This window comes from Salvelinus fontinalis, chromosome 27 (assembly GCF_029448725.1).
Source record: "Salvelinus fontinalis isolate EN_2023a chromosome 27, ASM2944872v1, whole genome shotgun sequence".
NCBI lineage: Eukaryota > Metazoa > Chordata > Actinopteri > Salmoniformes > Salmonidae > Salvelinus > Salvelinus fontinalis.
The window spans coordinates 33728567-33753566 of record NC_074691.1 but is presented as its reverse complement, the minus strand read 5'-3'; the positions used below and the strand labels follow the sequence as shown (position 1 = coordinate 33753566).

Below are 25000 nucleotides of genomic sequence, written 5' to 3'. Positions count from 1 at the left end.
CTTAGTTATTAATTTTCCCGAAATCTAAAGACACGACCTAGATTCGAGACAATTTTCTTAGGTATTTGAACATGTTATTAAGCCAACCACGTCAAAGACAACTTTTAGATTTTTGACGGACTGCTCATGCGCATAACCGCCTGAGACGACAGCTTGACCCGATGACGTGTTTCTGCGCAGGAGCTTAGCTACTCAACCGCGCCATGACGTACCTGTGAAGCTAGCCACAATAAGCATGAGTCACAATCGTGAAATTATGTGGTTTGCCTTCAAAATAAAAGTCCCCCATTTGAAAGGGATTCAAACGGATACAAATAGTGGAATCATGCCATATTTGGACTATATAATGCTAAACAAGTTCGGAATGTTATATTTACATATTAAACAAAAGACAATCATTTGTTAATTTGAAACCAAAAGAAATCTGTTGAAATCGCACTGCGGCTGTGTTAGACTAAATAATTGCATTGGGGGCATATTTATATGTACTGTATGGCCTACTAACCTATGGATGTTGCATCAATGAAATCAGTCTACTCAGTGACACTCAAAGAACACACCCACTCACGTGACGGCGAATGATGGGCTATTTCGCCCCCCAAAAAATAGTCATCCCGAATATGGAGCTACAGAGAAGGGTATGAGGTTGGCTGAAGGTACCTACTGTTGGTGCACAAAACCTGCACGAATACATAATATTACTGCACCGTTTGTATCAGTTCGCTAGTCAAACGTGTTTGAAGCGCGCAAAATCATGAATCGGGTCCAAAATTGTTTAAACTTTCACCCTATGTCTGTGTCACGCTCACTGACAAATGCAGTTCCACACTGAGAGACCTGCGCATTCTCCTTACCAGGCGGTGATGCACCTCATTTTATTACTGAGTGACAACTGTAATAGCAGGCTAGTGATGTTATTGTCGTACCAGAGGCAGAATGTTAATAACTCATGGTGGAATAATACCAACTGAAAAGGTTTTCCTATATGTTGCCATGCCAAAGCTCCCATTTCTGCTTTTGGAATGTTTTTTCTCACAGATTAGCATGGTGTTGGTGGGCTGTTACAGAAGTTAACAGTTGGGTTTTTGCATAGCTGACGTTACAACATAAAATACTTCTGAAGAATTTTCATTCCAAAACGCTATATATGTGTGTTTATACGGGGGGGAAATATTTAATTTGGTTATATTCCACTGACAAGCTCTCTGTGGTGTAAAATACTTAAATATAAATACTTAAGTTATTTTTTATTTATTTAACCTTTATTTAACTAGTCAAGTCAGTTAAGAACAAGTTCTTATTTACAATGAAGGCCTACCAAAAGGCCTCCTGCGGGGACGGGGGCTGGGATTTAAAATGAAAACAATTATAAAATATAACTATAGGACAAAACACACATCACAACAAGTTTTTGGGGGCAGCTGTACTTTATTATAATTTTTTGGGGCAACTTATACTTCACTACATTCTTAAAGAATACTGCTGCTGCTCCAATACAGTATGAGGTGAGACGGTGAACTGACGTTGAACCGGGCAGTCAGCTGCTGCTGCTCCAATACAGTATGAGGTGAGACGGTGAACTGACGTTGAACCGGGCAGTCAGCTGCTGCTGCTCCAATACAGTATGAGGTGAGACGGTGAACTGACGTTGAACCGGGCAGTCAGCTGCTGCTGCTCCAATACAGTATGAGGTGAGACGGTGAACTGACGTTGAACCGGGCAGTCAGCTGCTGCTGCTCCAATACAGTATGAGGTGAGACGGTGAACTGACGTTGAACCGGGCAGTCAGCTGCTGCTGCTCCAAAACAGTATGAGGTGAGACGTGAACTGACGTTGAACCGGGCAGTCAGCTGCTGCTGCTCCAATACAGTATGAGGTGAGACGTGAACTGACGTTGAACCGGGCAGTCAGCTGCTGCTGCTCCAATACAGTATGAGGTGAGATGGTGAACTGGACAGTCAGTCATTCATTCTGTACTATGAGTCTAGTCAATTTATCATTGTTGGATTTTAAGTCTTTAACTTCATTCCCAGACTGGTGTTTTCAGGATTCTTCTGGGCTACCTGGCTCAGGACAAGGAGAGGACACTACTTGTCCTCAGGGAGGGGACACTATTTATACTCAGCACAGGGAGGGGACACTACTCGTACTCAGCACAGGGAGGGGACACTACTCGTACTCAGCACAGGGAGGGGACACTACTCGTACTCAGCACAGGGAGGGGACACTACTCGTACTCAGCACAGGGAGGGGACACTACTCGTACTCAGCACAGGGAGGGGACACTACTCGTACTCAGCACAGGGAGGGGACACTACTCGTACTCAGCACAGGGAGGGGACACTACTCGTACTCAGCACAGGGAGAGGACACTACTCGTACTCAGCACAGGGAGAAGACACTACTCGTACTCAGCACAGGGAGAGGACACTACTCGTACTCAGCACAGGGAGAGGACACTACTCGTACTCAGCACAGGGAGGGGACACTACTCGTACTCAGCACAGGGAGGGGACACTATTTGTACTCAGCACAGGGAGAAGACACTACTCATACTCAGCACAGGGAGAAGACACTACTCGTACTCAACACAGGGAGAGGACACTACTCGTACTCAGCACAGGGAGAAGACACTACTCGTACTCAGCACAGGGAGAAGACACTACTCGTACTCAGCACAGGGAGAAGACACTACTCGTACTCAGCACAGGGAGAAGACACTACTCGTACTCAGCACAGGGAGAGGACACTACTCGTACTCAGCACAGGGAGAAGACACTACTTGTACTCAGCACAGGGAGGGGACACTACTTATACAGGTGAGTTTACAACCAAGTCTTTAATGTTGTGATGATATATTTGGATTTATGCCAATGTTTGTGACTGTGTGTGTGTGTGTGTGTGTGACTGTGTCCAGCTGCTGCAGTCTCTGTGTCAGGGCCAACCCCCTCTGGAGCAGCAGCTGTATGTGATGCTGATATACAGAGCTCTGGTGCTGTGTGTGAGACTGCTAAGTGATGCAGATATAACACCTCCAACACTACAACACAGTATTATATACAGGACTAGTCTCAGGTAACACCTCCAACACTACAATACAGTATAATATACAGGACTAGTCTCAGGTAACACCTCCACCACTACAACACAGTATTATATACAGGACTAGTCACAGGTAACACCTCCAACACTACAATACAGTATTATATACAGGACTAGTCTCAGGTAACACTACAACACAGTATTATATACAGGACTAGTCTCAGGTAACACCTCCAACACTACAATACAGTATTATATACAGGACTAGTCTCAGGTAACACCTCCACCACTACAACACAGTATTATATACAGGACTAGTCACAGGTAACACCTCCAACACTACAATACAGTATTATATACAGGACTAGTCTCAGGTAACACTACAACACAGTATTATATACAGGACTAGTCTCAGATAACACCTCCATCACTACAACACAGTATTATATACAGGACTAGTCTCAGGTAACACCTCCAACACTACAATACAGTATAATATACAGGACTAGTCTCAGGTAACACTACAACACAGTATTATATACAGGACCCGTCTCAGGTAACACCTCCAACACTACAATACAGTATTATATACAGGACTAGTCTCAGGTAACACTACAATACAGTATTATATACAGGACTAGTCTCAGGTAACACCTCCACCACTACAACACAGTATTATATACAGGACTAGTCTCAGGTAACACCTCCATCACTACAATACAGTATTATATACAGGACTAGTCTCAGGTAACACCTCCAACACTACAATACAGTATTATATACAGGACTAGTCTCAGGTAACACCTCCAACACTACAACACAGTATTATATACAGGACTAGTCTCAGGTAACACCTCCACCACTACAATACAGTATTATATACAGGACTAGTCTCAGGTAACACTACAACACAGTATTATATACAGGACTAGTCTCAGGTAACACTACAACACAGTATTATATACAGGACTAGTCTCAGGTAACACCTCCAACACTACAACACAGTATTATATACAGGACTAGTCTCAGGTAACACCTCCATCACTACAATACAGTATTATATACAGGACTAGTCTCAGGTAACACTACAACACAGTATTATATACAGGACTAGTCTCAGGTAACACTACAACACAGTATTATATACAGGACTAGTCTCAGGTAACACCTCCATCACTACAATACAGTATTATATACAGGACTAGTCTCAGGTAACACCTCCACCACTACAACACAGTATTATATACAGGACTAGTCTCAGGTAACACCTCCAACACTACAATACAGTATTATATACAGGACTAGTCTCAGGTAACACCTCCAACACTACAATACAGTATTATATACAGGACTAGTCTCAGGTAACACCTCCACCACTACAACACAGTATTATATACAGGACTAGTCTCAGGTAACACTACAACACAGTATTATATACAGGACTAGTCTCAGATAACACCTCCACCACTACAACACAGTATTATATACAGGACTAGTCTCAGATAACACCTCCAACACTCCAACACAGTATTATATACAGGACTAGTCTCAGATAACACTACAAACACAGTACTATATACAGGACTAGTCTCAGGTAACACCTCCACCACTACAACACAGTATTATATACAGGACTAGTCTCAGGTAACACCTCCACCACTACAACACAGTATTATATACAGGACTAGTCTCAGATAACACCTCCAACAATACAATACAGTATTATATACAGGACTAGTCTCAGGTAACACTACAATACAGTATTATATACAGGACTAGTCTCAGGTAACACTACAACACAGTATTATATACAGGACTAGTCTCAGGTAACACCTCCAACACTACAACACAGTATTATATACAGGACTAGTCTCAGGTAACACCTCCAACACTACAATACAGTATTATATACAGGACTAATCTCAGGTAACACCTCCATCACTAAAATACAGTATTATATACAGGACTAGTCTCAGGTAACACTACATCACAGTATTATATACAGGACTAGTCTCAGGTAACACTACAACACAGTATTATATACAGGACTAGTCTCAGGTAACACCTCCACCACTCCAACACAGTATTATATACAGGACTAGTCTCAGGTAACACCTCCATCACTACAATACAGTATTATATACAGGACTAGTCTCAGGTAACACTACAACACAGTATTATATACAGGACTAGTCTCAGGTAACACCTCCAACACTACAAAACAGTATTATATACAGGACTAGTCTCAGGTAACACTACAACACTACAACACAGTATTATATACAGGACTAGTCTCAGGTAACACCTCCAACACTACAACACAGTATTATATACAGGACTAGTCTCAGGTAACACCTCCACCACTACAACACAGTATTATATACAGGACTAGTCTCAGATAACACTACAACACAGTATTATATACAGGACTAATCTCAGGTAACACCTCCAACACTACAACACAGTATTATATACAGGACTAGTCTCAGGTAACACCTCCACCACTACAACACAGTATTATATACAGGACTAGTCTCAGGTAACACCTCCAACACTACAACACAGTATTATATACAGGACTAGTCTCAGGTAACACTACAACACAGTATTATATACAGGACTAGTCTCAGGTAACACCTCCAACACTACAATACAGTATTATATACAGGACTAGTCTCATATAACACCTCCAACACTACAATACAGTATTATATACAGGACTAGTCTCAGGTAACACCTCCAACACTACAACACAGTATTATATACAGGACTAGTCTCAGGTAACACCTCCATCACTACAATACAGTATTATATACAGGACTAGTCTCAGGTAACACTACAATACAGTATTATATACAGGACTAGTCTCAGGTAACACCTCCAACACTACAATACAGTATTATATACAGGACTAGTCTCAGGTAACACTACAACACAGTATTATATACAGGACTAGTCTCAGGTAACACCTCCACCACTACAACACAGTATTATATACAGGACTAGTCTCAGGTAACACCTCCATCACTACAACTCAGTATTATATACAGGACTAGTCTCAGGTAACACCTCCAACACTACAACACAGTATTATATACAGGACTAGTCTCAGGTAACACCTCCAACACTACAACACAGTATTATATACAGGACTAGTCTCAGGTAACACCTCCAACACTACAACACAGTATTATATACAGGACTAGTCTCAGGTAACACCTCCAACACTACAACACAGTATTATATACAGGACTAGTCTCAGGTAACACTACAATACAGTATTATATACAGGACTAGTCTCAGGTAACACTACAACACAGTATTATATACAGGACTAGTCGCAGGTAACACCTCCAACACTACAATACAGTATTATATACAGGACTAGTCTCAGGTAACACTACAACACAGTATTATATACATGACTAGTCTCAGGTAACACCTCCAACACTACAACACAGTATTATATACAGGACTAGTCTCAGGTAACACCTCCATCACTACAATACAGTATTATATACAGGACTAGTCTCAGATAACACTACAACACTACAATACAGTATTATATACAGGACTAGTCTAAGGTAACACTACAACACAGTATTATATACAGGACTAGTCTCAGGTAACACCTCCAACACTACAATACAGTATTATATACAGGACTAGTCTCAGGTAACACCTCCACCACTACAACACAGTATTATATACAGGACTAGTCTCAGGTAACACCTCCAACACTACAACACAGTATTATATACAGGACTAGTCTCAGGTAACACTACAACACAGTATTATATACAGGACTAGTCTCAGGTAACACCTCCACCACTACAACACAGTATTATATACAGGACTAGTCTCAGGTAACACCTCCAACACTACAATACAGTATTATATACAGGATTAGTCTCAGGTAACACTACAACACAGTATTATATAGAGGACTAGTCTCAGGTAACACCTCCAACACTACAATACAGTATTATATACAGGACTAGTCTCAGGTAACACCTCCACCACTACAACACAGTATTATATACAGGACTAGTCTCAGGTAACACCTCCACCACTACAATACAGTATTATATACAGGACTAGTCTCAGGTAACACCTCCACCACTACAACACAGTATTATATACAGGACTAGTCTCAGGTAACACCTCCAACACTACAACACAGTATTATATACAGGACTAGTCTCAGGTAACACTACAACACAGTATTATATACAGGACTAGTCTCAGGTAACACCTCCAACACTACAATACAGTATTATATACAGGACTAGTCTCAGGTAACACTACAACACAGTATTATGTACAGGACTAGTCTCAGGTAACACCTCCAACACTACAATACAGTATTATATACAGGACTAGTCTCAGGTAACACCTCCATCACTACAATACAGTATTATATACAGGACTAGTCTCAGGTAACACTACAACACAGTATTATATACAGGACTAGTCTCAGGTAACACCTCCAACACTACAACACAGTATTATATACAGTACTAGTCTCAGGTAACACCTCCAACACTACAATACAGTATTATATACAGGACTAGTCTCAGGTAACACCTCCAACACTACAACACAGTATTATATACAGGACTAGTCTCAGGTAACACCTCCAACACTACAACACAGTATTATATACAGGACTAGTCTCAGGTAACACCTCCACCACTACAACACAGTATTATATACAGGACTAGTCTCAGGTAACACTACAATACAGTATTATATACAGGACTAGTCTCAGGTAACACTACAACACTACAATACAGTATTATATACAGGACTAGTCTCAGGTAACACTACAACACAGTATTATATACAGGACTAGTCTCAGGTAACACCTCCATCACTACAATACAGTATTATATACAGGACTAGTCTCAGGTAACACTACAACACAGTATTATATACAGGACTAGTCTCAGGTAACACTACAATACAGTATTATATACAGGACTAGTCTCAGATAACACCTCCAACACTACAACACAGTATTATATACAGGACTAGTCTCAGGTAACACCTCCAACACTACAACACAGTATTATATACAGGACTAGTCTCAGGTAACACTACAACACAGTATTATATACAGGACTAGTCTCAGGTAACACCTCCATCACTACAATACAGTATTATATACAGGACTAGTCTCAGGTAACACCTCCAACACTACAACACAGTATTATATACAGGACTAGTCTCAGGTAACACTACAATACAGTATTATATACAGGACTAGTCTCAGGTAACACTACAACACAGTATTATATACAGGACTAGTCTCAGGTAACACTACAACACAGTATTATATACAGGACTAGTCTCAGGTAACACCTCCACCACTACAATACAGTATTATATACAGGACTAGTCTCAGGTAACACTACAACACTACAACACAGTATTATATACAGGACTAGTCTCAGGTAACACTACAATACAGCATTATATACAGGACTAGTCTCAGGTAACACTACAACACAGTATTATATACAGGACTAGTCTCAGGTAACACCTCCACCACTACAATACAGTATTATATACAGGACTAGTCTCAGGTAACACTACAATACAGTATTATATACAGGACTAGTCTCAGGTAACACTACAACACAGTATTATATACAGGACTAGTCTCAGGTAACACTACAATACAGTATTATATACAGGACTAGTCTCAGGTAACACTACAACACAGTATTATATACAGGACTAGTCTCAGGTAACACTACAACACAGTATTATATACAGGACTAGTCTCAGGTAACACCTCCACCACTACAATACAGTATTATATACAGGACTAGTCTCAGGTAACACCTCCACCACTACAATACAGTATTATATACAGGACTAGTCTCAGGTAACACTACAACACTACAACACAGTATTATATACAGGACTAGTCTCAAGTAACACCTCCATCACTACAATACAGTATTATATACAGGACTAGTCTCAGGTAACACCTCCAAAACTACAATACAGTATTATATACAGGACTAGTCTCAGGTAACACCTCCAACACTACAACACAGTATTATATACAGGACTAGTCTCAGGTAACACTACAACACTACAATACAGTATTATATACAGGACTAGTCTCAGGTAACACCTCCAACAGTACAATACAGTATTATATACAGGACTAGTCTCAGGTAACACCTCCAACACTACAACACAGTATTATATACAGGACTAGTCTCAGGTAACACTACAACACTACAATACAGTATTATATACAGGACTAGTCTCAGGTAACACCTCCAACAGTACAATACAGTATTATATACAGGACTAGTCTCAAGTAACACCTCCATCACTACAATACAGTATTATATACAGGACTAGTCTCAGGTAACACCTCCAAAACTACAATACAGTATTATATACAGGACTAGTCTCAGGTAACACCTCCAACACTACAACACAGTATTATATACAGGACTAGTCTCAGGTAACACTACAACACAGTATTATATACAGGACTAGTCTCAGGTAACACCTCCATCACTACAATAGAGGATTGTGTCATACAGTCAGAGCTGTTCTCACTACTTTCTGACCTGTCCAACTCTGGGTTGTGTTCGAGGAAATTATAATGTTAAAAAATCCTAGAAAAACAAGAATGAGCGTTTTGTTATGGGACACGTCCATGTATTACCGCCTTGTTGACGTCTGTTTTATTCTGTTTGATGCTTACGATCACGACCCTGATGTCCTTCCCCTTGTTAGAGCTGCTGCAGTGCATGCTGGGAGGGATCAGCCGTGTAGTGCGTGTGAGTGGGGATGATGGTGGTTAGTATCAACGGAGCCAAGCTGGAGGAACAGAACAGTAAGGTCCTTTCCCCTCAATAGTGTGAACGCAGGTTTAGGGTGCATCTCAATAGTGTGAACCCAGGTTTAGGGTGCATCTCAATAGTGTGAACCCAGGTTTAGGGTGCATCTCAATAGTGTGAACCCAGGTTTAGGGTGCATCTCAATAGTGTGAACCCAGGTTTAGGGTGCATCTCAATAGTCTGAACCCAGGTTTAGGGTGCATCTCAATAGTGTGAACCCAGGTTTAGGGTGCATCTCAATAGTCTGAACGCAGGTTTAGGGTGCATCTCAATAGTGTGAACCCAGGTTTAGGGTGCATCTCAATAGTGTGAACCCAGGTTTAGGGTGCATCTCAATAGTCTGAACCCCAGGTTTAGGGTGCATCTCAATAGTGTGAACCCAGGTTTAGGGTGCATCTCAATAGTGTGAACCCAGGTTTAGGGTGCATCTCAATAGTCTGAACCCGAGGTTTAGGGTGCATCTCAATAGTCTGAACCAGAGGTTTAGGGTGCATCTCAATAGTGTGAACCCAGGTATAGGGTGCATCTCAATAGTCTGAGCCCAGGTTTAGGGTGCATCTCAATAGTCTGAACCCAGGTTTAGGGTGCATCTCAATAGTCTGAACCCCAGGTTTAGGGTGCATCTCAATAGTCTGAACCCCAGGTTTAGGGTGCATCTCAATAGTCTGAACCAGAGGTTTAGGGTGCATCTCAATAGTGTGAACCCAGGTTTAGGGTGCATCTCAATAGTCTGAACCCAGGTTTAGGGTGCATCTCAATAGTGTGAACCCAGGTTTAGGGTGCATCTCAACAGTGTGAACCCAGGTTTAGGGTGCATCTCAATAGTCTGAACCCAGGTTTAGGGTGCATCTCAATAGTCTGAACCCAGGTTTAGGGTGCATCTCAATAGTCTGAACCCCAGGTTTAGGGTGCATCTCAATAGTCTGAACCAGAGGTTTAGGGTGCATCTCAATAGTCTGAACCCAGGTTTAGGGTGCATCTCAATAGTCTGAACCCAGGTTTAGGGTGCATCTCAATAGTCTGAACCCAGGTTTAGGGTGCATCTCAATAGTCTGAACCCAGGTTTAGGGTGCATCTCAATAGTGTGAACCCCAGGTTTAGGGTGCATCTCAATAGTGTGAACCCATGTTTAGGGTGCATCTCAATAGTGTGAACCCAGGTTTAGGGTGCATCTCAATAGTGTGATCCCAGGTTTAGGGTGCATCTCAATAGTGTGAACCCAGGTTTAGGGTGCATCTCAATAGTCTGAACCCCAGGTTTAGGGTGCATCTCAATAGTGTGAACCCAGGTTTAGGGTGCATCTCAATAGTGTGAACCCAGGTTTAGGGTGCATCTCAACAGTCTGAGCCCAGGTTTAGGGTGCATCTCAATAGTGTGAACCCGAGGTTTAGGGTGCATCTCAATAGTCTGAGCCCAGGTTTAGGGTGCATCTCAATAGTCTGAACCAAAGGTTTAGGGTGCATCTCAATAGTGTGAACCCCAGGTTTAGGGTGCATCTCAATAGTCTGGACCCAGGTTTAGGGTGCATCTCAATAGTCTGAACCCCAGGTTTAGGGTGCATCTCAATAGTCTGAACCGGAGGTTTAGGGTGCATCTCAATAGTCTGAACCGGAGGTTTAGGGTGCATCTCAATAGTCTGAACCCCAGGTTTAGGGTGCATCTCAATAGTGTGAACCCAGGTTTAGGGTGCATCTCAATAGTGTGAACCCAGGTTTAGGGTGCATCTCAATAGTGTGAACCCAGGTTTAGGGTGCATCTCAATAGTCTGAACCCAGGTTTAGGGTGCATCTCAATAGTGGGAACCCAGGTTTAGGGTGCATCTCAATAGTCTGAACGCAGGTTTAGGGTGCATCTCAATAGTGTGAACCCAGGTTTAGGGTGCATCTCAATAGTGTGAACCCAGGTTTAGGGTGCATCTCAATAGTCTGAACCCCAGGTTTAGGGTGCATCTCAATAGTGTGAACCCAGGTTTAGGGTGCATCTCAATAGTGTGAACCAGAGGTTTAGGGTGCATCTCAATAGTGTGAACCCAGGTTTAGGGTGCATCTCAATAGTCTGAACCCAGGTTTAGGGTGCATCTCAATAGTGTGAACCCAGGTTTAGGGTGCATCTCAACAGTGTGAACCCCAGGTTTAGGGTGCATCTCAATAGTCTGATCCCAGGTTTAGGGTGCATCTCAATAGTCTGAGCCCAGGTTTAGGGTGCATCTCAATAGTCTGAACCCAGGTTTAGGGTGCATCTCAACAGTGTGAACCCCAGGTTTAGGGTGCATCTCAATAGTGTGAACCCAGGTTTAGGGTGCATCTCAATAGTGTGATCCCAGGTTTAGGGTGCATCTCAATAGTGTGAACCCAGGTTTAGGGTGCATCTCAATAGTCTGAACCCAGGTTTAGGGTGCATCTCAATAGTCTGAACCCAGGTTTAGGGTGCATCTCAATAGTGTGAACCCAAGGTTTAGGGTGCATCTCAATAGTCTGAACCCAGGTTTAGGGTGCATCTCAATAGTGTGAACCCAGGTTTAGGGTGCATCTCAATAGTCTGAACCCAGGTTTAGGGTGCATCTCAATAGTGTGAACCCAGGTTTAGGGTGCATCTCAATAGTGTGAACCCAAGGTTTAGGGTGCATCTCAATAGTCTGAGCTGACTCACTGTCACTTTGTTCTGTTCTGTAATACTGATCTGAAAGAACTGGACGGGTGAAAACAAATACCATAATGCTTTGACCTGTCTGCTGTTCAGATCAGTGACAGTGAAAGAAAGGAGGTAGAGGAAGCCACTTTAGACTATTGAGATGCACCCCATACAGTAGACCGCCTCGTTATGAGTCCTGTTGCTAGGACACAGGGAAGGGTGTGTGTTCAGTGTTTATTTCCCCACGGGATTACCAAGGAGCTGCTCTCACTGAAAGACTCTACTGTCTTGATGAAGACATGGAGCCGCTTGACGACAGATTGGGTCAAACTGAACCGGTCCACCCACACAGACAGCAACGCCTCTTCAACCTCAGGAGGCTGAAGAAATTTGGCTTGGCACCAAAAGCCCTCACATGCCACTTTATATAATGTTTACATACCCTACATTACTCATCTCATATGTATGTACTGTATTCTATACCGTCTACTGCATCTTGCCTTTGCCGCACGGCCATCGCTCATTCATGTATTTACATGTACATATTCTTATTCCATCTCTTTACACTTGTGTGTATAAGGTAGTAGTTGTGAAATTGTTAGATTACTTGTTAGATATTACTGCACGGTCAGAACTAGAAGCACAATCATTTCTCTACACTCGCATTAACATCTGCTAACCATGTGTATGTGACCAATACAATTTGATTGGATCTTCCTCAAGAGGTCAAAGGGCAGACTGTACCCTATCAGGCAGTACCATCCCAGGCTGCTTCAGTGGCCCGGAAATCAGGAGCTGAGCCAGACTCAGAGCTGGGATATGTAAGAGATAGCAGAATGATAATCAACCCCAGACTCAGAGCTGGGATATGTAAGAGATAGCAGAATCATAATCAACACAGACTCAGAGCTGGGATATGTAAGAGATAGCAGAATCATAATCAACACAGACTCAGAGCCTACCATGGGGGGGGGGGTGTTTACCATTGTAGCCTACCATGGGGAGGTGTTTACCATTGCAGCCTACCATGGGGAGGTGTTAACCATTGTAGTCTACCATGGGGAGGTGTTTACCATTGTAGCCTACCATGGATGGGGGGGGGGGGCGAGCACATGGAGGGCTGTGCGGCCCCACAAAGAAATGCCACCCCACCCCACACCATGACTGACCCACCGCCAAACCGGTCATGCTGGAGGATGTTGCAGGCAGCAGAACGTTCTCCACGGCGTCTCCAGACTCTGTCACGTCTGTCACATGTGCTCATGTGCTCAGTGTGAACCTGCTTTCATCTGTGAAGAGCACAGGGCCCCAGTGGCGAATTTGCCAATCTTGGTGTTGTCTGGCAAATGCCAAACGTCCTGCACGATGTTGGGCTGTAAGCACAACCCCCACCTGTGGACGTCGGGCCCTCATACCACCCTCATGGAGTCTGTTTCTGACCGCTTGAGCAGACACATGCACATTTGTGGCCTGCTGGAGGTCATTTTGCAGGGCTCTGGCAGTGCACCTCCTTGCACAAAGGCGGAGGTAGCGGTCCTGCTGCTGGGTTGTTGCCCTCCTACGGCCTCCTCCACGTCTCCTGATGTACTGGCCTGTCTCCTGGTAGCGCCTCCATGCTCTGGACACTACGCTGACAGACACAGCAAACCTTCTTGCCACAGCTCGCATTGATGTGCCATCCTGGATGAGCTGCACTACCTGAGCCACTTGTGTGGGTTGTAGACTCCGTCTCATGCTACCACTAGAGTGAGAGCACCGCCAGCATTCAAAAGTGACCAAAACATCAGCCAGGAAGCATAGGAATTAGGAATTAGTCGTGCTGGATGTTTGAGGTGATTTGAGTGATTTAAATACTGTTGTAAATAAATACTGTTGTAAATAAATGCTGTTGTAAATAAATACTGTTGTAAATAAATACTGTTGTAAATAAATACTGTTGTAAATAAATACTGTTGTAAATAAATACTGTTGTAAATAAATAATGTTGTAAATAAATAATGTTGTTGTAAATAAATACTGTTGTAAATAAATACTGTTGTAAATAAATAATGTTGTAAATAAATACTGTTGTAAATAAATACTGTTGTAAATAAATACTGTTGTAAATAAATACTGTTGTAAATAAATACTGTTGTAAATAAATACTGTTGTAAATAAATACTGTTGTAAATAAATACTGTTGTAAATAAATACTGTTGTAAATAAATACTGTTGTAAATAAATACTGTTGTAAATAAATACTGTTGTAAATAAATACTGTTGTAAATAAATACTGTTGTAAATAAATACTGTTGTAAATAAATACTGTTGTAAATAAATACTGTTGTAAATAAATACTGTTGTAAATAAATACTGTTGTAAATAAATACTGTTGTAAATAAATACTGTTGTAAATAAATACTGTTGTAAATAAATACTGTTGTAAATAAATACTGTTGTAAATAAATACTGTTGTAAATAAATACTGTTGTAAATAAATACTGTTGTAAATAAATACTGTTGTAAATAAATACCGTTGTAAATAAATACCGTTGTAAATAAATACCGTTGTAAATAAATACCGTTGTAAATAAATACCGTTGTAAATAAATACCGTTGTAAATAAATACTGTTGTAAATAAATACTGTTGTAAATAAATACTGTTGTAAATAAATACTGTTGTAAATAAATACTGTTGTAAATAAATACTGTTGTAAATAAATACTGTTGTAAATAAATACTGTTGTAAATAAATACTGTTGTTGTAAATAAATACTGTTGTAAATAAATACTGTTGTAAATAAATACTGTTGTAAATAAATACTGTTGTAAATAAATACTGTTGTTGTAAATAAATACTGTTGTAAATAAATACTGTTGTAAATAAATACTGTTGTAAATAAATACTGTTGTAAATAAATACTGTTGTAAATAAATACTGTTGTAAATAAATACTGTTGTAAATAAATACTGTTGTAAATAAATACTGTTGTAAATAAATACTGTTGTAAATAAATACTGTTGTAAATAAATACTGTTGTTGTAAATAAATACTGTTGTAAATAAATACAGTTGTAAATAAATACAGTTGTTGTAAATAAATAATGTTGTAAATAAATACTGTTGTAAATAAATACTGTTGTTGTAAATAAATACTGTTGTAAATAAATACTGTTGTTGTAAATAAATACTGTTGTTGTAAATAAATACTGTTGTAAATAAATACTGTTGTAAATAAATACTGTTGTAAATAAATACTGTTGTTGTAAATAAATACTGTTGTAAATAAATACAGTGTAACGATAATCCTCCTCCTCTTCAACCGAAAAGGAGGAGTATTGAGGGAACCAAGGCGCAGCGGATTGTGAAGACATAATGATTTATTAAAGACAAGACGAAAACACGAACTTCACTATAAACTAACAAAATAACAAAACGAAAGTAGACAGTCCTGAACGACGAACTTACATACAACGTGAAGAACGAAATGAACAGACTACATGAAATGAACAAACCGTATACAGTCCCGTATGGTGCAAACATTGACACGGACACAGGAGACAACCACCCACAAACAAAAGTGAGAATGCCCTACCTAAATATGACTCTTAATTAGAGACAAACGCAAACCACCTGCCTCTAATCAAGAGCCATACCAGGCAAACCAAAAACAACATAGAAACAGATAACATAGAATGCCCACCCAACCTCACGTCCTGACCAACTAACACACAAAACTAACATAAATAGGTCAGGAACGTGACAGTACCCCCCCCACAAGGTGCGAACTCCGGACGCACCAGCACAAAGTCTAGGGGAGGGTCTGGGTGGGCATCTAACCACGGTGGTGGCTCAGGCTCCGGGCGCGGTTCCCATCCCACCATAATCCATCCTAGCCCCCTCCCTTCAAGAATGTCCACCCTCTTACTTCCCCCACAAAATCCTCCTAATAACAAATCTAATAGTGACAATACCGGGACAGAGAGATAAACCAAGACAGAGGGATAGATAAGACTATAGATGTAGATAAAGATAGAGAGGGAGATCAGGATAGAGGGGCAACTCCGGACTGAAAGGCAGCTCCGGACAGAGAGACAGCTCTGGACTGATGGGCAGTTCTGGGTATCTAGCCTTTTCAGGCTGAAGGGCAGCTCATGGCTGACTGACGACTCACGACGCTCATGGCAGGCTGACGGCTCTCGACGCTCATGGCAGGCTGACGGCTCACGACGCTCATGGCGCTCTGACGGCTCTCGACGCTCATGGCGCTCTGACGGCTCTGGCTGCTCATGGCGCTCTGACGGCTCTGGCTGCTCATGGCTCTCTGACGGCTCTGGCTGCTCATGGCTCTCTGACGGCTCTGGCTGCTCATGGCTCTCTGGCGGTTCTGGCTGCTCATGGCTCGCTGGCGGCTCTGGCAGATCCTGTCTGGTTGGCGGCTCTGGCAGATCCTGTCTGGTTGGCGGCTCTGGCAGATCCTGTCTGGTTGGCGGCTCTGGCAGATCCTGTCTGGTTGGCGGCTCTGGCAGATCCTGTCTGGTTGGCGGCTCTGGCAGATCCTGTCTGGTTGGCGGCTCTGGCAGATCCTGTCTGGTTGGCGGCTCTGGCAGATCCTGTCTGGTTGGCGGCTCTGGCAGATCCTGTCTGGCTGACGGCTCTAGCGGCTCCTGTCTGGCTGATGGCTCTAGCGGCTCCTGTCTGGCTGACGGCTCTGTAGGCTCATGGCAGACGGGCGGCTTTGCAGGCTCATGGCAGACGGGCGGCTTTGCAGGCTCCTGGCAGACGGATGGCTCAGATGGCGCTGGGGAGACGGATGGCTCAGATGGCGCTGGGGAGACGGATGGCTCAGATGGCGCTGGGGAGACGGATGGCTCAGATGGCGCTGGTGAGACGGATGGCTCTGGCCGGATATGGCGCACTGTAGACCTGGTGCGTGGTGCCGGAACTGGAGGCACCGTGCTAATGATAAGCACCTTCCTACTAGTGCGGGGAGCAGGGACAGGGCACACTGTATCCTCAAAGCCTACTCTACCCCTGATGCGTGGTACCGGCACTGGTGACGCCGGGCTGAGGACAAGCACATCAGGATTAGTAGGGGGAGAATATATAGTGTGTACAGGGCTCTGGAGACGCACTGGTAGCTTAGTGCGTGGGGCCGGAACTGGAGGCACCGGGCTAGATGCACGCACTACAGGGAGAGTGCGTGGAGGAGGAACAGGGCTCTGGAAATGCACTGGTAGCCTAGTGCGTAATGTAGGCACTGTAGGTACTAGGCTGGGGCGGGGAGGTGGCGCTGGAAATACCGGACCGTGCAGGCGTACTGGCTCTCTTGAGCATTGAGCCTGCCCAACCTTACCTGGTTGAATGCTCCCGGTCGCCCTGCCAGTGCGGCGAGGTGGAATAGCCCGCACTGGGCTATGCAGGCGAACCGGGGAAACCATGCGTAAGGCAGGTGCCATGTATGCCGGCCCGAGGAGACGCACTGGAGACCAGACGCGTTGAGCCGGCCTCATGACACCTGGCTCAATGCCCAATCTAGCCCTACCAGTGCGGGGAGGTGGAATAACCCGCACTGGGCTATGCACACGTACAGGAGACACCGTGCGCTCTACTGCGTAACACGGTGTCTGCCCGTACTCCCGCTCTCCACGGTTAGCCTGGGAAGTGGGCGCAGGTCTCCTACCTGCCCTTGGCCCACAACCCCTTAGCCCCCCCCCAAGAAATTTTAGGGAATTACTCACGGGCTTTTCGGGCTTCCGTGCAAGACGCGTCCCCTCATAACTCCGGTTCTTTACTCCAGTAGCCTCTGCTCTCCTCAGTGCCTCCACCTGTTCCCATGGGAGGCGATCCCTTCCAGCCAGGATCTCCTCCCATGTGTAGCAACCTTTACCGTCCAATACATCATCCCAAGTCCATTCCTCCTTCTTGCGCTGTCCCTTACTCCGTTTACCCCGCTGCTTGGCTCTGGATAGGTGGGTGGTTCTGTAACGATAATCCTCCTCCTCTTCAACCGAAAAGGAGGAGTATTGAGGGAACCAAGGCGCAGCGGATTGTGAAGACATAATGATTTATTAAAGACAAGACGAAAACACGAACTTCACTATAAACTAACAAAATAACAAAACGAAAGTAGACAGTCCTGAACGACGAACTTACATACAACGTGAAGAACGAAATGAACAGACTACATGAAATGAACAAACCGTATACAGTCCCGTATGGTGCAAACATTGACACGGACACAGGAGACAACCACCCACAAACAAAAGTGAGAATGCCCTACCTAAATATGACTCTTAATTAGAGACAAACGCAAACCACCTGCCTCTAATCAAGAGCCATACCAGGCAAACCAAAAACAACATAGAAACAGATAACATAGAATGCCCACCCAACCTCACGTCCTGACCAACTAACACACAAAACTAACATAAATAGGTCAGGAACGTGACATACAGTTGTTGTAAATAAATAATGTTGTAAATAAATACTGTTGTAAATAAATACTGTTGTTGTAAATAAATACTGTTGTAAATAAATACTGTTGTTGTAAATAAATACTGTTGTAAATAAACACTGTTGTAAATAAACACTGTGTATGAATACAGGAGTGATGTATGATTGTTAATAAAATTGTTCATAGACCAGTTTGATACTGTGTCCATGTGTTTGCAAGTGTGTTGAAATTACATTGTGAACAAATCAACGACCTGAAAAATAAGTATTTTCAACTTCCACTTTAATAAACCTGAAAGTAGATTGGACGTCAGGCATAGCCGTCTTTTCAATGACATTTTTCTATGTGGTCAGTTGTGAGAAGTTTCCACAAATATTATCATTTCAGCTCTTATTGCAGGACTTTGACTGTGAGAAATCACCTCAACAGTCACTCGATTGTGTATATTACACATTCATATTGCACTGTAACAGCCTAACCTATGGGATGTTTAACCCATGACATGTGGTATTAGCCTACCTCCGTGTATCCGTTTGAATCACTTTCAATTGGGGACTTTTATTTTGAAAGCGAACCGCAAAATTCCACTATTGTCGCTAATCCTTATTGGGGATAGCTTCACACAGGTCCATGACTTCGTTTATGTGATCGGGGATTTTTATTGGAGAAGCAGCTTTTTTTGTTGTATATCTTCAGATTAGATTACAGAGTTTAATAGTCACATGTACAAGGTTACAGATGTAATTACAGGGTACAGTGACATTTCTTGAGAGCTGAACGCCAAACACGCAGGACAAAGTGAAACAAAACATGAATAGATAATACAAATATAAATAATGAGCTATTAAGAACTGTGCAGTGATAAATGTCCATTTTTGGGTTGGGGAGCAGGGTAAAAGTATTGTCTTTGTTATTAGGCTTCTGATTTTATAACATAGATATTACATAGCAATAGTGCACGAACTCTTATCTACTGTTATTATGTCATACAACTATAAACAATCAATGTCCGATACTTAATGTGACTGATTTCCACACATCGTTAGTGTAGATTGTAAAACAAGCTCTTCTATAGAGACTTCGGATCCCTTGTTGTGTTCTACACATCTGTGATTTTGTGGACTGGCATTCAAATGAAGATGGGTTTATAATGACACAATAAGACGTTCAACCAGTTCACTTGTTTTTCGACACAGTTTTACCCCACCACATCACTGTAGGCCTATCCCATCGGGCAAAGATATTATTAAAACTTCTAGTTTCGTCTTTATATTTGGTTGAGTTGAGTTATCAACAACCTGAAATCAACAAAACATGGCACCAGATAATTAGATTTAGATTTTTGAAAAATTGTGTAAAAAAAGATGACAATTCGTTTACCGTGATAACTTTTTTTCAAATCCAATACATTTTCGTCATCACATAGAATCGTTTTTTTTTTATGACGTGGCAACAACGTTGGTTCAACAAGTTTATGCCCAATGGGACGTTATTCGGGCTTGTACAGAAATCCAAGGACAGGCCTACAGTTTTTCTATTGGTGTGTTATAAACATGTAGGCGGATCTTGCCGAGCACCTCTGGTCAAAAACAAGTAACGTGTACTGTACCAACTGGAGGACGAGCGGAGTTGTTTTAAAAAAAATACTACTAATTTACTATTATTTAAAAATGAGAAGAATTACTGCTACAAGTGGACGGGTTTAGATAGCATCCAGGGCACTCTATGTTGATCCGGTAAGTGATGAATACTGCGAATCAATCAATCATCAGATTCAGATATGAATCAATACCTCAATTCGTTCGTACCCTTGCACATCGACTCGGTACTGGTACCACGTGTATATATCTACGTTATCATTACTCATTACGTATTGTATTATTGCGTGGTATTACTTTTCTATCATTTCTCTAATGTTGTTTCTCTCTGCGTTGCTGGGTAGAGCCCGTAAGTAAGCGTTTCACTGTTAGTCTACTACACCTGTTGTTTACGAAGCATGTGACGAATACAATTAGATTTGATGTCATCCGGAGTCAAGACGTTTAGTTCAGGGTAAGCCTAACGTTTTGGAACGGGACTACTGTACTAGTTTACTCTTGGTCTATCCTATTCAAACGCTCGGTGGAACGCCTTGTCAACAATGCAGCCGAAGTTACGCACTGGCCCGGTTAGTTTCTTTTGAAGGCAATCTTGAGTATGTGGCCCGCCCAGACAGACCAGTAAGAGGTATAGTAGACTACAGTAGAGACCAGTGTGTTGTAAACAACATTAGCGTGAGCAACAATAGTGGAATCCGCGTTTCGTCTTTTAAAAAAATAAGTCCCCCCTTTGGAACTAATGCGAACTGATCAATTGTGTAATCATGCCACAATTGTCCTTGGTAATACTAAACAATGTTTGAATGGTATTATATAAATGCAACAAAATACAATAATTAGTTAATTTGACACAAAAATAAAAAGTGGTTGAAATCACACTGGATGTCTTAATGTCTTAACTTCAGAATTGCAACGGGGACATACTTATATTGCAATATACAGCCTTACAAATATTACCGTAGTAGCTCTTATTGCGGGACTTTAACCGTGGGAAATCACCTCACAATTCAGTCTATTGTGCGGATTCATACATTCATATTGCAATGTACAACCTTACCTATGGATCTTGGGTCCTCCGCCTCAAGCTACCATGCTTTTGTTTTCTCCCACATGAACTATAACTTTGGTCTTTCATACTGTATTTATAACGAGAGATTCAATTTTTAGCACTTCTAACAGGAACTCGAAGGGTGAGAGGAGTCTTGTTCTGCTTTGAAGTAACTGTACCGTCACGTTAGTCAAGGCATCTGTTGGCTTTGCTTTGAGAATGATATTGAAGCCTACAGAACCGAGAACAGGCTAATGTGTGGTGGATAAGTATGAGTCTGGTACTTTTTGTGAGTGAGTTTTGTGTTTATCTGGTCAGTTCTTATTAATTCAGTCGCACCATATAAATATTAAGCCGTGGACGGAAACACATCACATGTTTTCCAATTAAGTTCCACCTATTTTTTTTCATTTTTTTTTCAGCCTACTCAGTGACACCCACAGATTACAATTCGAAAGACTTTACACAAATACTAGTGTCGTGGATTTTATTGTGGAACTTTAGCTGGAGGAAAACCCCTGCATTAACAGCTACAACCATTCAGGTTTATTCTGGGGAGAGGTACTGGCTATTACCACCGTACACTGTAAATATAACCGTCATTACCGGCCGGTCTATAACCCGTTAAACACATTTTCTGTTGTGTTTTATTTGATGTTGTACACATTTGCAGTTAACCACTGAAATGGAGTATACAGACAACATGCAAAAAGGAGATTTAGATGGGAGAAAATGAAGTGCGATCAGGGCCGTCTCTAGTCAGCCTCAAATAACCATCCTATAACCTATAATAACCATCCTGTAACCTATAATAACCATCCTGTAACCTATAATAACATCCTGTAACCTATAATAACCATCCTATAACCTATAATAACATCCTATAACCTATAATAACATCCTATAACCTATAATAACCATCCTATAACCTATAATAACCTATAATAACCATCCTATAACCTATAATAACCTATAATAACCATCCTATAACCTATAATAACCATCCTATAACCTATTATAACATCCTGTAACCTATAATAACCATCATATAACTATAATAACATCCTATAACCTATTATAACATCCTATAACCTATAATAACCATCCTATAACTATAATAACATCCTATAACCTATAATAACCATCCTATAACCTATTATAACATCCTATAACCTATAATAACCATCCTGTAACCTATAATAACCATCCTATAACCTATAATAACCATCCTATAACCTATTATAACATCCTGTAACCTATAATAACCATCCTATAACTATAACATCCTATAACCTATATATAAATATTCCCTGTAGATGGGATAGCTGACAATGTCAGGAAAAAGATGGGTGTTGTTCTGGATGGCCCGAAGGCTGTGTGTTGTTCTGGATGGCCCGAAGGCTGTGTGTTGTTCTGGATGGCCCGAAGGCTGTGTGTTGTTCTGGATGGCCCGAAGGCTGTGTGTTGTTCTGGATGGCCCGAAGGCTGTGTGTTGTTCTGGATGGCCCGAAGGCTGTGTGTTGTTCTGGATGGCCCGAAGGCTGTGTGTTGTTCTGGATGGCCCGAAGGCTGTGTGTTGTTCTGGATGGCCCGAAGGTTGTGTGTTGTTCTGGATGGCCCGAAGGTTGTGTGTTGTTCTGGATGGCCCGAAGGCTGTGTGTTGTCCTGGATGGCCCGAAGGTTGTGTGTTGTCCTGGATGGCCCGAAGGTTGTGTGTTGTTCTGGATGGCCCGAAGGCTGTGTGTTGTCCTGGATGGCCCGAAGGCTGTGTGTTGTTCTGGATGGCCCGAAGGCTGTGTGTTGTTCTGGATGGCCTGAAGGTTGTGTGTTGTTCTGGATGGCCCGAAGGCTGTGTGTTGTCCTGGATGGCCCGAAGGCTGTGTGTTGTTCTGGATGGCCTGAAGGTTGTGTCTTGTTCTGGATGGCCCGAAGGCTGTGTGTTGTCCTGGATGGCCCGAAGGTTGTGTGTTGTTCTGGATGGCCCCAATAACTAGCAGCAACGACAACAAACTGCCATGTGGTGAATCGTAAGTGGCTCGTTTCAGCTCATTTGATCTTGTTCTTGATACCATGTCTTGTTTCGAGGTGTTTTGACTGATGTCACGCCATTTACGTATGTAAATGAGATATTTCTGTATTTAATTTTCAATTATTCTAGGAACATGTTTTCACTTGATGTCATTATGGGGTATTGTGATGTCATTATGGGGTATTGTGATGTCATGATGGGGTATTGTGATGTCATTATGGGGTATTGTGATGTCATTATGGGGTATTGTGATGTCATGATGGGGTATTGTGATGTCATTATGGGGTATTGTGATGTCATGATGGGGTATTGTGATGTCATGATGGGGTATTGTGATGTCATTATGGGGTATTGTGATGTCATGATGGGGTATTGTGATGTCATTATGGGGTATTGTGATGTCATGATGGGGTATTGTGATGTCATTATGGGGTATTGTGATGTCATGATGGGGTATTGTGATGTCATGATGTGGTATTGTGATGTCATGATGGGGTATTGTGATGTCATGATGGGGTATTGTGATGTCATGATGGGGTATTGTGATGTCATGATGGGGTATTGTGATGTCATGATGGGGTATTGTGATGTCATGATGGGGTATTGTGATGTCATGATGGGGTATTGTGATGTCATGATGGGGTATTGTGATGTCATGATGGGGTATTGTGTGTAGAATCCATTTTGAATTCAGGCTGTAACACAACACAATGTGGAACAAGTCCAGAGGGTCTGAATACTTTCTTGAAGCCACTGTATGTAGTTAAATGCTCGTAATCGTCTTCTTCAGCCTGAAGACTACAGTTCTATAAATATGATTGCCAGCAGAATAGATGGTCGTCGGTCTCATTTCTGCACAGAATGGTGTCAAAATAAAACGTTGAGCCTGATTTCTGAAACTCAATACTCAGCTTGAAGGGACACCCCTTGCGTAATTGAAGGCCTTTTTTCGGCGGCGCAATGGTTGGAACTCTTGAGGAGGGCGGGATACGTGGGGGAAGTGGTTCTGCAGCGTGACGTCCATCTGTCTATTGATGATGATGTTATATGTTCATCCTCCTCTCCTCTCTCCCCCCTTCCCCCCTCCCCAGACTCAGTAGGAGGTGATGAATCCCCCAGCTGAGATGTCCCCTCCCACCGCTCCTGTCGCCACAGAGACACAGAGCATGACCTCTGACCCGTCCCACCTCGGAACTCTGGGAATTAATGTCCGCCTGAAGGCAGCACCACCTAACACCACAGGTACTGAGTCGCACACACACACACACACACACACACACACACACACGCACACGCACGCACGCACGCACGCACACACACACACACACACACACACACACACA

The 25000-nt window shown here is 42.4% G+C and overlaps 1 protein-coding gene across 2 annotated transcripts in view; it reads left to right on the top strand.

Annotated features, from left to right (window-relative positions):
* Positions 1 to 20456: 20456 nt before the first annotated feature.
* The window catches only part of slc2a12 (solute carrier family 2 member 12), a 45137-nt gene continuing 40593 nt past the window's right edge, over positions 20457 to 25000 (top strand). For both annotated transcript variants that reach the window (XM_055885620.1, XM_055885619.1), the window contains exons 1-2: positions 20457 to 20718; positions 24749 to 24899. In XM_055885620.1, the coding sequence (XP_055741595.1) occupies positions 24764 to 24899 (136 nt within the window). In that variant the 5' untranslated portion in view covers positions 20457 to 20718; positions 24749 to 24763. The remainder of the gene's footprint in view (positions 20719 to 24748; positions 24900 to 25000) is intronic.